Source organism: Cricetulus griseus, chromosome 2 (genome assembly GCF_003668045.3).
Source record: "Cricetulus griseus strain 17A/GY chromosome 2, alternate assembly CriGri-PICRH-1.0, whole genome shotgun sequence".
Classification (NCBI taxonomy): domain Eukaryota; kingdom Metazoa; phylum Chordata; class Mammalia; order Rodentia; family Cricetidae; genus Cricetulus; species Cricetulus griseus.
This window is the reverse complement of record NC_048595.1, coordinates 216,742,023-216,758,051: the sequence shown is the minus strand read 5'-3', so window position 1 is coordinate 216,758,051 and position 16,029 is coordinate 216,742,023. Positions and strand designations below refer to the sequence as shown.

At 37.3% G+C, this 16,029-nt stretch overlaps 1 protein-coding gene across 4 annotated transcripts in view; it reads right to left on the bottom strand.

Annotated features, from left to right (window-relative positions):
- Window positions 1-7,530: 7,530 nt before the first annotated feature.
- Window positions 7,531-16,029, bottom strand: part of Dsc1 (desmocollin 1) — a 29,380-nt gene continuing 20,881 nt past the window's right edge. The window contains exons 12-17 of one of the 4 annotated variants that reach the window (XM_027404394.2): window positions 11,792-12,004; window positions 10,733-10,972; window positions 9,698-9,822; window positions 8,899-9,043; window positions 8,789-8,865; window positions 7,531-7,855 (exon numbers count right to left, since the gene is read on the bottom strand). In XM_027404394.2, the coding sequence (XP_027260195.1) occupies window positions 7,658-7,855; window positions 8,789-8,865; window positions 8,899-9,043; window positions 9,698-9,822; window positions 10,733-10,972; window positions 11,792-12,004 (998 nt within the window). In that variant the 3' untranslated portion in view covers window positions 7,531-7,657. Of the gene's footprint in view, window positions 7,856-7,947; window positions 7,984-8,788; window positions 9,044-9,697; window positions 9,823-10,732; window positions 10,973-11,791; window positions 12,005-16,029 lie in introns of those variants that run through there. The other 3 variants (XM_027404396.2, XM_027404393.2, XM_027404395.2) reach the window with 3 other exon arrangements.

Here is a 16,029-nt window from a genome sequence, read left to right as displayed (position 1 = left end):
CTCATTTAGAGATTTGATTTAATGCAACAATTAAATATCTAATACCATGTACATAAACAATTTAAAAACAAACCCCAGACCTGGAGTAGAGCTCTGGGGCAGAGTTGTGGCTAGCATGCATGAGAGAGATTCTATCCCAGGCAAAACAAAAAGTAAAAACTAAAGCAAAATCTCGCTGAGCCCTATTGCAAAGGGCTACCTTACAGCAAGGAAAACACAAGTCCTTGAATTCTAAGAACATGATAATTCGGTTGGTAAAATCAATGTAGACTTAAAGAGAAATCTGGCACTAGGGAAATGTCCTGTGATCTACAAAGATGACCCCATTGATTGATGACTACATTATATGCCATCCTAGAGTCTTCATCCAGGAGCTGATGGAAGCAGAAGCAGACACCAACAACTAAACACTGAACTGAACTCCTGGAATCCAGTTGCAGAAAGGGAGGAGTGATGAGCAAAGGGATCAAGACCAGGTTGGTGAAACCCACAGAAACAGCTGACCTGAACAAGGGGAAGCTCCTGGACCCTATACTGATAACTGGAAAACCATCATAGGACTGATCCAGACCCCCTGAACTTGGGTGTCAGCCACGAGGCCTCGACAATCTATGGGGTATCTGGTAATGGATAAGTATTTATCCCTAGTATACAAATGGACTTTGGGAGACCATTGCACATAGAAGGATACTTTCTCAGCCTAGACACACAGAGGAGGGCTTAGGCCCTACTCCAAAAGATATGACAGACTTTGAAGATCCCCCCATGAAAGGCCTCAACCTCCCTGGGGAGCAGAAAGGAGATGGGATAGGGGTTATTGGGTGGGCAGGAGAGGAGGGGAGGGAGAGGGAACTGGGATTGACATGTAAAACAGGCTTGCTTATAATTTAAATTTTAAAAATCTGGAAAAAATCAATGACAAGATTATTCTTAAAGTTGAAGGGTCAGAGTAAAGAGGTTCAATAACCTGGAGAATCATACAACATCCCATTAGAAAATTCCAAATATCTTATATCCTCTGAAGTCAGGCTTCAGGTTTTGTAAGACAGGAAGACAGTACCTTCTAGCTGTTTATTATTATCCTGGTCTTATTTCCACTAAGTGACTAATTCTTCCCCACACTTTGCTTTGGGGTGGGTTGGAAGAACCCTAGAATATCATCAGGCCTCATTGGTTTGCAGTCTAGATGAAAAGAAAATGACTTATTGGCCAACATAGTGCTCACTCCTCCAATCTTACCACCAGGGAGGCTGAGGAAGGAGAACCCCAAAGTCAAGGTCATCCGTGGTTATACAGCAAACTCTGGGCCAGCCTGGGCTTCATGAGACCCTGGCAAGAAGACAGGAAGAAGGTCCTGGGGCGGGGGAGAAAGAGAGGTCTAGAAATTGAATTTTGTTGAATCAAAATATAGGCAAAAAATATTTGGAGCCAATCTTTGTTATTTGCATCTGTTTAGAATCAGCTACATTGTAACAAAAAAAACTAAGATTTTGTATCTGTAATACACATTTCATTAATGTACTTAACAGCATGGCCACGGTGCCACCAAACTACCAAGGGAGCTTTTATTCTATCTGTCTATCTATCTATCTCTCTATCATCCGTCTATCACCTATCTGTCATCAATCTATCATCACCTACCTATCATCTATCTTTTTATCTCTATCATCTATTTATCCATCCTTCCATTCGTCTATCTTCCTTCTATTATTTATTTATTTAAAATATGTTCTTCTGCAGCAAGGCTCATCTCTAACTGAAGATCCTCCTGCCTCCAGACTGCTGGAATTAAAAGCACAAGCCATTGTTCTTTGTTTAATCTTTCTCAATACTTACTTCTTCCACTCTTGGCACTTAGTCTTTGATCTGATGCACACCTAATGGCTTCCTGAGTATCAGGCATTTTAACACATATTAAATATAGAAAAGGGAGTAGAGCAAATGCATCTTCCAGAGGAATTGATTCTCTTTAGAGTCCTACCCAGAAGCCTCATGCATAATATTTTCACTCCTCATTGGTCAGAATGTAAGACAATGTTGCATTTGGTTAGTTAGGCACATATGTACTCAATAAAATTAGAAATAGATATTAGTAAATAGATACTTGAAACCCTGAAATCTCTGCCTCGACCACCATGAATAGCAGCAGACATATGCCACCAGAAACAAGTATTTTCTTAATGCTCAACTGTGAGTATAATATATGAAAGCACAAAAAGTCAATTAAACATTTAATATTAATAATTGCATTATATTTTAATGATTTTTATTTATATTAAATAGTATGTTTATGTTATATACACAACATTTTAAACAGTATTAATTTTATTAACATTGCATCAGACTACTACTTTTTCACATTTTGTTGAATGTATGCATACCAAAACAGTGCCTGTGAAAGTCATAGGACAACATGCAGGAGTCATTCTTTCCTTCTACCATGTGGGCTCCAGGGAGTGAATTTAGTTCTGAGACTTAAAAAGAAGCTCCTCAACTCAATGAGTTCTCACTGCTACTAAAATCTTTAAATTAACTATTAAAAACTTGTCTGCATGTGTATGTGTGAGTATGTGTGTGAGTGTATGTGTTATTTGAGTATGCAAGTATGTGTGTGAGAGTGGATAAGTGTGAGTGTATGTGTGTAAATGTATGTGTGAGTGTATGTGCACGTCAGTCTGTATATGAGTAAATATCCATATGATATGAGTATGTGTATGTGTAGTGTGTGAGTGTGTAAGAATGGTAGTGTGTGAGAATATGTGTTTATGTGTGTGAGTATGAGTGTGTGTGTGTATGTGTGTGTGTATGTATGACTGCATATGTCTCAGTGTGTGTGTGTGTGTGTGTGTGTGTGTGTGTGTGTGTGTGTGTGTATACATTCGTGTATATATAAATGCAGGCACTCCCAAATGGAGGTCAGAAGACAACCTAAGATTTCATCCCTCACTTTCTACCTTGTATAAGTAAGACAGGTCTCATATTGTTTTGTGTGAATTCTCCTTTCTCTACCCTTCATCTAGGAGTGTAGAGTCCCACTTTTACATGGAGACTAGGGATTGAAACTCAGGTTTTCAAGCTTGCACCACAGGTACTTTCCCCAACTGAGTCATCTTCCTAGACATTATTTACCTTGGTATTTTTCTGCATGGTTTCCCAGACCTAAAGAAAATTAATAATAAGAAGAACAACCTTGAAAGAATGTGATTACTTGACACAAAAGACTGGTTTTGACATTGTCTTAGTCACACCCATGATAGTCTGTATCAGCCACAGGCAACAAAATAAGATTTTAAGGGCATGCCACGATAAACTGTACAAAAAAAAAAAAAAAAAAAAAAAAAAAGCCTGCAGCAACACACCTAATCATTAAAGCATTCACTGGGCCTGTTCAACTTTATGATTAGCTAAAATTGGATAAATTGTTTTGACAGGATTGCTCAAAACTTACAGAATTTTGTTAAATGTGATTTCCTTAATTTGGGGTGGGAAAAATCCAATTTATTAAGTGGTAATGAAAATGCCCCTTATTAAAATTTGAGTACATTGTATGTCCCGTGTCTCTTACAGTATATGGTCTTGTTGAGGTACAAAGTCTTCAAAAAGTCAGTTGTCAGCAAACAGGAGAGGGGCTGATACTTCTCAAGTGCTGACAGATGGTTTTGAATGTGGGTCACCCACTCAGCAAGAATAACTGTCTTGGGCCTGCTGCTCTCGGGACCTGCCCTGTTCATTCTAATGTGCTATTGGCTTCCCTCACTTGCTAATGGATTCTGTCTTTCCTCTCACCTCATCGTTTGCATGCCATTTCGTGAGTATGCACATTTCCTAAATGCGCTCTTCCTAAAATGCACATACCAATTCAATCAGGCCTAGGTGGAGTGTGAGACGTCCCTGCCCTGGCAAGCTGTCAGGCAATGGTCGTGTTTCTGGGACCACAGGACACGGAGAGTCAAAGAGCTAGCACTGAGATAAAAGACAGTAGAAGGGCAAGGTCCCTAAGGTGGACTATATCAGAAACCCAGGGCCGGGTCCAGCTCACAGTCGCCTGTGTAGGAGCTTCAGGACTCAAGAATTTGAGTTCCTAAATTTTTGCAAGTAATGCTATCAGTGCTGGTCTCCCAGATGAGCAATGAGAGCAATGATGACACACAAGGCACTTCCACCCCTGTTGTAGGATAGCAGCCATGTGTGGAATGTCTCATGGACTTACCTTCCAAGGGAAACTCGGAGCTATGTAACTATTCTCCAGTCTGTAATTCTTCACCCACTACACGTATTATGGGAAGCAAAGTCAAAGAAAGAAAACCCTTTTCACTCTGGGTTTTCTTTTGCATTGGAGTCTGAGGGATCAAACCCAGCTGCCCACACATGGGAAACAGCAATTCACCCCTGAATCACATTTAAATTGAAGCTTCTGTTACTTTTCCTAAACTTCAACAGGGAGAAAGTAACTATGTGAATTCCAGGTATGAGATCTAGGTAAAACCTTTCATAGCTCATCTGTAGCCTTGAAATTTATTTTTCAATTCATAGTGTCATGTTATAAAGTTCCTAAATATCAGAAATGAAATCCCACAGTGCCAGATATTTATTGCATACTGACAACTAAAGACAAATTTCAAATACTATGTATTCATATTCTCAGGCCTAATGTTGACCAAAGGAAGGGCATGCCTACTTTTACTTCCCCACCCCTACAGTCAGTGAATGACTTGTAACTCTGTAGATTGTTTATCAAAAGGTACCTTATTCCCATTGATTAATAACAATTAGTAATGCAGACTTTAAACAATTCATCTTTATAAAATACATATTATGAGTACACTAGAAACCCAAGGGTCGTGTCAGGGGTTTCTCATACTGATCCTCAGACACACATTTACATATATATTTAAAAATGGCTATTGCTGTTGGTTAAAGGGATTTACGGTAATATAGCATAGCTTTTATCTTTCATGCAGATAACACCTATTCTAGAAAGTGTTTACTTTATATATTTGCTTATTTGATTGGGCTCTACACACTGTGTGAGTCTATCCATTCTTAGAAAGCTTTCTCCTATCCTTTTGCCATCCATCCAAATGCAGAAAGACAAAGGCAGTGTCTGGTTGCCTACAGTGCTGCCATAGACTTATTAGATAGAATAGCAGATAATGGGCTGGGTCAGTGCCCTAAAATGGACTGTTCTGCAGCTGTCATCTCATTTAGGATTTCCACATGCCACTTTTAACTGATAAACTACCAAAGGGAAAGTAAAACTCATCACATTTAAGACACCTGTTTCAATCTTTTTTCAAATGACATTTCTATAAGTAAACGTATATACAGGTTTCAAATTTGATGCAATCCATTTTAAACATTGAGAATGAAAATTCAGTATGTTAGGGGGAGTTGAAGTGAAGGTAGCTTTCTCAAAGAAACTGTACCATTTGGTCCCTTTGAACCTCCCATGGGATTTTTTTCTCATGAAATATTTTAAACCTAAATCAAAAAGTGAAAAACCGAATTGTATGACCCCCATATATGTTGAGATACAGAAAACATTCATAACTATTCATTTATTAAATCAACAATTAACTCAAAATTTGTATGAAATACAGTACTTTATTAGCAAACTAAATTTGCAGTCTGATAGGGTTTCATAGATTTAATTCATCAAACAATTAATATTTAAATTTTGGTGCAAAAAGAGAATTACCCAGAGTTGCCTAATAAATCCAACAATAAATATAATTCTTCTGATATAAATTTTAATAATGACTTGAAAATATCTAAAATAGCTAAACTGCTTAATACAGATTAATTTCCCACATTTTCTAATAACTCATCTGATACCTTGGGGAGCCTTCTCTTGATGAATGAGAGATCCACTGTGGATATCAATTGTGCTGTTTAATTTAGTCATAAATTTTCTGATCTATAATTCAGTAAGTATAGGAGAAAGATGAAGACAAACAACACTTATGTTATTGTTAAGCTAATAATTGTAACTGCTCATAGAATATCCCATATGAAGAATATAATTTGCTATGGCATTTCATACATTTCCAAATTAGTACTATTAGATCCTAAAATGTCAAAATCTACATTGTCATAGTGACATTTGCTTTCAGAAGTAAAATTTACATCACCACCACAAACTATCTTACAATGACTGTAAAAATCATATATTATGGGAAATTTACAGACTCAAATCTGGCTTATTAAATCCATATTTCATTTTATTCCTATTTCCAATATCACAATAAAAAACATTGCTAACTGAGACAATAGGACTAGTTACAAAACCTAAGCGAAACAGAAATCTATTTTACCAATAAATGGAAAATAATGAATTAAGAAAGTCAGTTTAGTTTAAGTGTAAAGTTTCCATGGGATGTAACTTGACACATATCTGTAGTTTCCCACAGATGACTAATAAAATATCATTTAAATATATAGTTCTTTAAAGATCAATAAAATAATATTTCATTAAAATGCTAAATCTTCATTTTTCTACTCATGTTAAAATATTTATGAATTCACAATTCCTTAATATTTGATGAGTATTGCTCTAATGAATTAAAATTTTTGATGCGTATCTACCCAAAATTATTTCTGGTCTTCCAGCTTTTCTTTGAGTAATTACCAAGGTAGACTGAGTGTTAAGTTCCAGTATGGACGTTAACTCAGTGTTGACACATGGAAAGTGAGAAACTCTGTGCCAGTTACAGCTTGATGCTTTTAAGGCTGATTGGAAAAAGGCTTGAAGATAAAGACCAATTGAAAGCCACTGAAATAGTGAATCAGTATCAATTTAAGAAGCTAGTGTGTGTGTGTGTGTGTGTGTGTGTGTGTGTGTGTGTGTGTGTGTGTGTGTGTCTGTGTGTAAAGTAATGCCACATTAAGTCAGACAAACAAAATTTATCTGTGAGCCTAAGCCAGCCTATGGAGATGAGGATTCTAGTGTTTTCATGGAATCCTTAACCCATCTCTGCAGCTCAAGGCACTGTGAGCCTAATGTTCTGACCCATGTCATTCCAACAGAAGCTCCAGGAACCCAATGATAACACAGCCACATGGGCAGATATCCAAGGACTAAGCTTTGAAGGCTGCTGGATGAAGATGGTGCTCTTTGAAAGAGTGAAAAGTGTAGCAAGAATCAAGCTTGTTTAGGCACACAAAAGGCAACACCTAGAAATACTTAAAAATTCATCTGAAACTACTCTGGGATAGAGAAAACAATATCTTGGCAAGAAAGAAAGTATTTTAGAAGCAGAATTTTCCCCACAACTTTGAAGAAAATATTAATTTGTACATAGACAGAGCAGATTCATGTTTTAAGCTTCCACAATACCCAACTGCACCATGGAGACTTGCACAGTGTGCAAAAGAGCTTAAGCTTCAAACATTACCAGTTTCAGTGGCAGACACAGTCCAGTCCTTAGAGGGCAATGTGTACATGCACAGAAAGAAAAGGAACACTGACAACTTCCTGTCTAGACAACAAGGAAGTTCTGGAGACAAGGAGAATTTGGAGAGCTGTGGTTGGTAAAGCACCCTTATCTACAAATGACTTCACCTTCAATAAGCAAAGTCACTACTACAAGGTGCTATCCTTTTGTATCCTGTGATGCCTCTATATTCATTTGCAGGTGTCTCTCTATTAACCAGACATTTATTTCTTCACACATGTCTTTGCTAATGTCCTAAATTTTGGTTCCAAGTGATCTAAAAACTCCAGCCCTTCTTCCTCTTGCCGATCACTGCAACACCCTACAGAGCCAGCCATGGAGCCTTTGCCTTCATAGTTATATGAACGAACGTAGTCTTCACAATGCTTGTGTTCCTCATCTTGTCCACACAGATACACCTTCTGTGTGGAGAAAGAGCACAATTTATTATGGCTTTTAAAAGACACCTAAACAGACTAGCATAAAAATGAGTCTTGGATTTACCTTTTACTGTTTAATTTTTAATCAGAGTGTGTCCTCTAATGGATTCCTACATATAAAAAATGCACATGATTGGTCTATATTATATTCATTTTAAAGTATAGCAAATAAATAAATGGTCACAGTGAACACATTTTTAAGAACTAAGGCTATGCATATATCACAGAAATACCTTTAAACTTCCCACTTGAATAAAGGAGTATTTAGTTGAAATTTACTTCAATGGCTTCTTCATATATATGGGAAAAGCCAATGTAGGCTGTGATTCTTGCTTGCATTTATACTATTAAGTAGTTGTAAGAGTCTAATGCATAAATGTTATATATAACATGTGTAACATATACAACATGTTATGTAGCTATAATTATTTAACACACTAATTTGGCTCACATTAGCCTGAGTAATCTGAAACAAACAAGGAAAACACTCCAAATCTTAAAGTAGAACCTAAGATTAAAGCTCACTAACCTATCTGGTTGAATTAGGTAGGCAAAATTTCATAACCACGTGTAGAATTCCAGCACACAGGCAAAACGCTGGAAATTTATGGCTATACTATAGCCAATTTTTCACAGTTATTTTTTCTGATAATAGTTAGTAAGGAAGACATCAGTCTTTCAATATCTCAAAGACATCCACATAAACTAGTCTTGAAGTCTTGTAAATCATATTTTTTAAATTGAACTTTGAAAGAGTATTTTTCTCTGAGTTTTCTCTTGACGTCAATGTCTATGCTGGCACAAGAGATGGGAAGGTGTGTTTCAGGTGTATGAGAGGATAGTTTATACTTTGGGATAGTATATAAATCATGTTGGGATTTCACATAGTGGGCACCTGAAGAACTGGGGACTTACCTCACCAAGCCGGGGTTGAGTGAAACTTTGCCAGTCTGTGTATGTGTATCGGCCAGCGTCTCCTGCTCCCAGAACGCCTCCCTTGCTAGATTCCAAGGTGTGGTGGCCACCTCCTTTATTGGACTCCAAAGTGTAGCCTCCTTTAACCATCTCAAAACTTTGTTGTGTTTTTATTCCTTGGCCACCAAGAGTCCCAACAGATGTGCTTGTGTCACAGATGTTGGATGTCTGTGTCGGGAGTCTAATATTTGCCTCCTAAAGATGGAGTTAGAAAATGAGTCAGTGGCGTTGGAACCACCTCCTTCCTACCTTAGATAAATCACATGCTGTACATGTCCTGCACATGTAAAACCAGGATAATGTTAAGAACCATATCATGGGCATTCTGGATCAAACTCTGCCCTCCCCTCCCAAGAATTCACAGATTGAGGTCCTCACTTCAGGGTCACTGCAGCTACAACCACGTGAAGTTTCAAGGAAACTACTCCAGATTAGCTAAGCATCTGATCTAAAGTAACCAGTGAGCTTACCAAAAGAGAAAATTGGTGTATAAGACATACAGGAGATAATACCATGAAAATCGTTTTATGTGACTACAAAGCAAGGAACAAGAAGTAAATAGAGCTTAGGACATCCCTGCACAGAGACTTCAGATGACACATGATCTTGCCAATATCTTATCTATGATATCTAGTTTTTATTGTTTGGGTCACTCGGTGTGTTACAGTAGTTCTTTGAGGCCAATATAAATAAATGATCATTGAAAGAAAATATGCAGGGCACTTCAATTTTTGGTTAAGTAAGGGTCAATAAGCATCAATAAGCATCACATTTTGTTATTACAGTGGAGTAATCATTTATGTTCACTGGATCAACATGGAATTCAGTGGAATTTTAGTTCTAATTTACCGTCACTTCCTCTCCTGGTCCTTCAGTGTTTGATACAATTAAATTTTGCTGGGCTACATCATCTGGGAAGCATTTCTTTACCGTTCTCTTAGTAGTAGTCACACAGAAACATGTAAACAGTATACCTAAAAAAATTAGAACACAAAGTAAAATAATACCATTTTGCATTTTGGTAAATATTAAAATAATTTGACAAAAAACAAAAAAATTTAAAAATTAAGAAATATCATGAGGGAACAGAAAGGTTGAGTCAGGGGAAGAGTAGAGGAAAGGATATGTGATAGGTACGGTTTTATTTGGGGGGGGATAGGGGAGGACGGGAAGGAGAAGGGAACTGGGATTGTCATGTAAAACAATCTTGTTTCTAATTCAAATAAAAAATGACTTAAGAAATCTAAGAAATAATTTGAAAAGAAGATTTTTAAAACTATCTGTACAATTTTTCAGAAATCTTCACTGTCTCACAAATAACTTCTGAAGAATTAAACATGATCTCTGAAACATACCTAAACAGTTTTAATCTGCTATTATTGCTGTTTCATCTATGACTCAGAACCTCACTTACAGATGAGGTACAAAGTTTTTAAAGGGCACATGAGCCAACAATTACACATGTGCAGATAGTTACACATGTTTTTTGTACATCTTTCTAGACTACCATAGCTGGGACAAGCTGCCCCCAGTGGTCCATGTGTTAATGTTTTGGTCCCTACCTCAGAGTGCTGTTGAGAGGCAGTGGGATCTTCAAATGGTGGGCCTTAATGAGAGGAATTGGCATCACTGGGGACATGCCTTTAAAAAGAAGAGTGAACCCTCTTCTTTTTGGTTTCTAATTTTGCTTTGCCACGTGCTTCTTGATCACAGGCACAACACAACAGAGCCTGTGTGTCATGACCAAGAACTCTGAAACTAAAATAAAGCAAACCTCTTCTCTATGTAAGTTGTTTTCCCCAGGATTTTGTTACATTGGTGGAAAATTAACACATAAGTACTATATAACACTTGAGTTAATACACTTTGAATAATAATACTTACACAGTAGCAATGCAGAGCCAAGGACCATGGAGAGAATGGCCCATTTCCCAAGGACTACATTTGGTTTAGCATCCCTCTCTTCCTTATAACTCATTCTGCATTCGGATGGAACTGTACAGTCACATACTCTCACTGATAACACATGTTTTGCAGAGAAACCGTGTCTGTCTTTTATTTGGACTGGCACAGAGTAATAGTTATAATTGAGATTGTGTCGTTGACGAAGAAAGGCACGTTTACCTAAAGGAAAAAGGGTAGAGTATACATTAATGTGACTTTTCAACAGCAACATTGTTCCTACTTGGTGTGCTTTCAAGGAATTAACCTACAATCAAAACTATAATGGTTCATTTTTCTTTCTTAAAAATGATTTTGATGTCTTAGAAAAGCAAGAAAGGGTTGATATTAGGTTACATTAAAAATAGACTGATATCCAGGCTTGGAATGGTGGCACATGCCTTGTAATCCCAGCACTCAGGAGGCAGAGGCAGAGGCAAAGGCAAGTGAATCTCTGTGAGTTCAATGCCAACATAGTTGATATAGTTAGTTCCAGGAGAACCAGGGCTATATAGAGAGACACTGTCTCAAAAAAAAAAAAAAAAAAAAGAAAGAAAGAAAAGAAAAGAAAGAAGAAAATAGATTGAAAATAGTCTGAAAAATAGACTGACCTTTATTTAAAATGTTATTCAGATTATTTTAAAGTTGATTTTTATATTTTCTTAAAAGATATTCAGAGCAAAAGTCTAATTGTAACATACATAAGATAGATGACGACTGATACATAAATAGACACATACATACATACATAGGTAGATAATTGATAATTGCAAGGTGTTAGGTAGATAATTGATTAACAAATAGAAAATATATAGAAATAAAAGATAGATATTTGATAGGCATATGATATATGACAGGCAAAAAGATAGATATTAAAGTGTTATTATTTTTCCAAAATCAGTAATTTCCTACAGTGTGTATGTATTTATTATGACTAACCAAGGCAAAGGCCTTCAGCATCTTGAGCCAGGATTGCTTTCAGGATTTAGAATAATCACTTACCATCCTGTGGTTCTAGAGTCCAAAGTTTGCTGGCAGAATTATCCAAAAGGAATTGAAAAGGTGGACCATTGTCAGGTCCATCCAGATCAACTGGTTCCAGAATTGCATAATCCTTATCCTGCTGACAAATGGTCAGGTCTCTGTCAATCTGAGGTGCGTGGTCATTAAAATCTTCCAGAAGAACTACCAGTGTTCCTGTGCAGGACCGGCCAACTAGGATAAATTGCAAATAAGTTACTCCCATAGCAAAGCAAATTGAGATTCACCTAAGTCAGTATTTAAAATATTTATCATGTTAAGATTTTCTTCCTATAAGATTCTCAGTTTGAAGCATGCTGATAAAAACAGAATGGGAGATGTTTGATATTACTGGGAAGTTTGTTAGTCAAAACCAGAGTTGAAAATAAACTCTTAGATGTTTCAAGATACCAAAAGCTGATTTTCCAGTTCCTGGAAATGGCAAAACATCATGAAGAGGTGGCGCCATACATTTATCTAGTTCAACAACTTACTTTGAATTATCTGTTTAGGTAAATGATAAGTGTTAGTGAGTGGGAAGTATCAGTCACAGCTAATAAGTACATAGGCCAACTAACCTACAAATGCCTAGAATTTCCAGAAAAAGCCTTAGAAAAGTGGGTAGTTCTCATTACTATATGTTTTCCATGTCTGCAAGCTCATCCTATTACAAGTCAGCCCCTGAATGAATAGAGTTATTATTAGAAAGAGTCCATGTTGTTTCTTCTCAAGTTGTGGTAAGCCCATTAACTCTTCAATATTATGTGTATTACTTTTGGAATCAAATAAAATTTGATACCACTTTGATATGATAGCCACTCAATAATAATTTTAAGACTTTTTAAAGAAGATAAAAAGAAGGTATTTTATAAAGTGTAAGCTCAATTGTTTCAAATACACCTCAAAGTTATAAAGTCCTCAGTAGTGAATTTCACAAACTAGATCTGGAGGTTTATATACCTCTCAATCCATAGAGGAATAGCAAATCTAGGTATTTGCATTGCATTGGGACTCATTGGAAAAGAGCACTTATTACTCTTTCAGAGGACCACAGTTAAGATCGTAGCATACATGTCAGGTAAAGTGGACAAGCAGTTCATTCTTCAGTGACAGGGTTCTTAGGGGGACGATCAGAAGTTAAAGAGAAAGGAACCCTGGAATCAGGAGTTACTGCACAAGGTGTTTCATGCCAAGCAAGTTTATTAAGAAGCACAGCAACTTACATAGAGTTTTTAAGGGAAAAACAGGACTCATTTAGCAGAAAGCTCGTAAAGCAATGCTCCATAAAGTGAACACAGCATATCTCACGAGTATCAGACAGCAAGCACACAGAGACCTCGGGATTGATAACTCAGTCTCTTAAGGAGGAAAAGCCAAGTTCTCAGGAATTTAACTCGTTTAACACCCTGGCCCCATCCCTAGCCTCCATCTTGCCAAGTGTATCCCTAGGCCAGGACACAGAACTAGATTCCCTTTGTCTTTTTATCAGGGTCTTGAGAAGGTCTTGGATTAGCTTAGCCATCAACAGTCCAGCTTCTCACAACTGTCTGCAACTCTTAGCTCCAGGGAATTCAATACTCTCTTCTAGCTTTCTAAACACAGTGCATGTATATGCACGCACACACATACATACATAGACTCTCAAAATCTGCATTAAGCATATATGTGACAAATTCTCATCTTGATGCTTCAAAAGGGAAAAGTTTACTAATGGAAAAAATTGAGCTCATAACCAATCTGGAAAAAAAATTATATGAGTGAGAAAGAGAAAAGGCATATTTTCAGAGTAACAACACAACATGTGTGATAATTGGAATATTAATTCCAGTGTATACAAATGCTTAAATTGCAGTATTGAGAATCAAACAAGGACAATGCGAACAATCAAGAAGTTGCCATTGCTATTCATTTGAATAGCTTAAGGGACCTATGTTTGGGGGCTTATTTGGAGGAAACACTGGTGTTCTCATGTTCTAGGAGTAAGGTGTGTAAAACAGTGTCTCCTACACTGACAGCAGAAAATCAGCTGACAGACAAGAATGCAGCACACAAGAAATACAAGGAATGAGCTGGATTCTAAAAAGTCATTAGGACTTCCTGAATCATCATCTAAAACATAACTTTGAGAATCAAAACAAAATGTTCATTATACTTTACTCATGCATATATTAAGACTAAAACTGAAAGGAAGTGTTTATATTGCAATATGATTTTCTCATTGAAGTTTGCAATATCCTCATCATTTCTAGGGCACATCTTGGTTATGTATAACTCTGGGACATTGCTTGCCTAAGCTTTGCTCTTTTATAGTAACCCCATCATGCCTACATCTTTCAGTACTAAACAACAAAGTTACTTTCTTCTATTTTGCTCTCTGTAAATTCCTCCTTTCTAAATTAGAATTTCATTTTTCTTCCATCAGTCTTTCCAGCATTTCTACAATGTTCCCCTCTTCATGCTCCAAAATGAGAGCCTCTGAACTTTCTCCTTGTGTAAAGACATCTAAACATTCTCTATTGCTAAACTTTTCATACCATAGACATTCTTCTGAGAAAATAAAGTAGTAAAATTATCATTATTAGTCAGACCAAAATCCTCATCTCATGATCCCTAGTTTCCTTGGTCTTGTGCTTAGAACTTAATACATAATCAACATCTAAAAGTAAATGAATAGAGAACCCTATTTTCCATCATAATTATATGTGTAAACCACTTTAGATTTTATTTTTACTTATGGGAACAGCAAACATTTCAAAGAAAGAATAACAAAACACCCAGAATTAAAAAGCATAATATGTTAATATTTCTCAGTTAATGTTCCTCCCATATTTTGGTAGGGTTTGTTAACTCACAGTAAAATAATTATATAAAAGGAACGCATGTTTGAGGTGTGGAACAAAAAAGAAAGAAGATACATAAGTATGTTACTTGGTAATGACATTTACATTTAGAAGCAGTTCAGATTCTGAAACGTGGATGATTTTATCTGGGAGGAGGGTTCTTTAATCCTGCTGGCCCACTCCCTGAAGAGGATATGGTATTTTTATCCAAAGGCAGCAGGAATGAGACATGAGAAAAGCCTTCGGTAGGGAAAGTGGGCATGAGTCAGCTTGCCCCTGTGGTTAACAGTAAGCAGCAGGCTTCTTCATTACTAACCTTTTGTCTCTCTTTCAGTAGATATAGCTGCTACTTTAAAACTAGAGCAAAAATGGCAGGGGAGATGGCTCAGTGGTGAAGAGCATGCACTGCTCTTCCAGAGGGTCTTCAGAGTTCAAGTCCTAGGATCTTTATCAGGTGCCTCACAACCACCTATACTCCAGCTCTTTGGGAGACAACACCTAAAGCTTGCATTCACATGTACATATCTACGTGCACACACACACACACACACACACACACACACACACACACACACACACACCCACATGCATACACACAATTTAATGTAAAAAATAATTGTAAAAACATTATAGCAAAAATACCCGGGGAATCATTGTATGTTATTAACTTACGCAAATTCAAGACAGGTGTAGAAATAGCCTATGTTACTGTCTGGCAGTATGTTTTACACACTCAGCTTGCACACTGAAAACCAGCAGAGACTTTGGTTAATCAGAGAGGCAAAAGAATAAAGAATAGAGGGAGGAATGAAGAGCGAAGGGGTCCGTACCAGGTTGGAGAAACCCACAGGAACAGTTGGCCTGAACAAGGGAGAGCACATTGACCCCAGATGCTGTCGGGGAGGCCAGTACAAGACTGATCCAGACCCCTGAACATGGATGCCAATAAGGAGGCCTCTGCACTCCAGGGATGGATTAGTATTTTTCCCTGGTGCAAGAAGGGACTTTGAGAGCCCATCCCACGTGAAGGGTTACACTCTGGCCCTGGACACATGGGGAAGGACCCAGGACCAGCACAGGAAGATTTGGTGGACGTTGCAGAGCCCCCGTTGAGGACCCTACCCTGCCTGGGGAGTGGTGGGTGGATGGGGGTGGGAGAGGAGGGATGTGAGTGAGGGGAGGAGAGGGAGAAGGGATTTACATGTGAAACAAGCTTGTTCCCTAACTAGAACTAATAAATAAATAAATAAATAAAAATAAAAAAAGAATAAAGAATAAGCTCTATCAGAAAAACCCAAGATCATTTCCCTTTATCTCTATGAAGATTCATCTTACATGGGGACATACATAATCAAAGTGTAACTTCTGTTTAACTTTCAT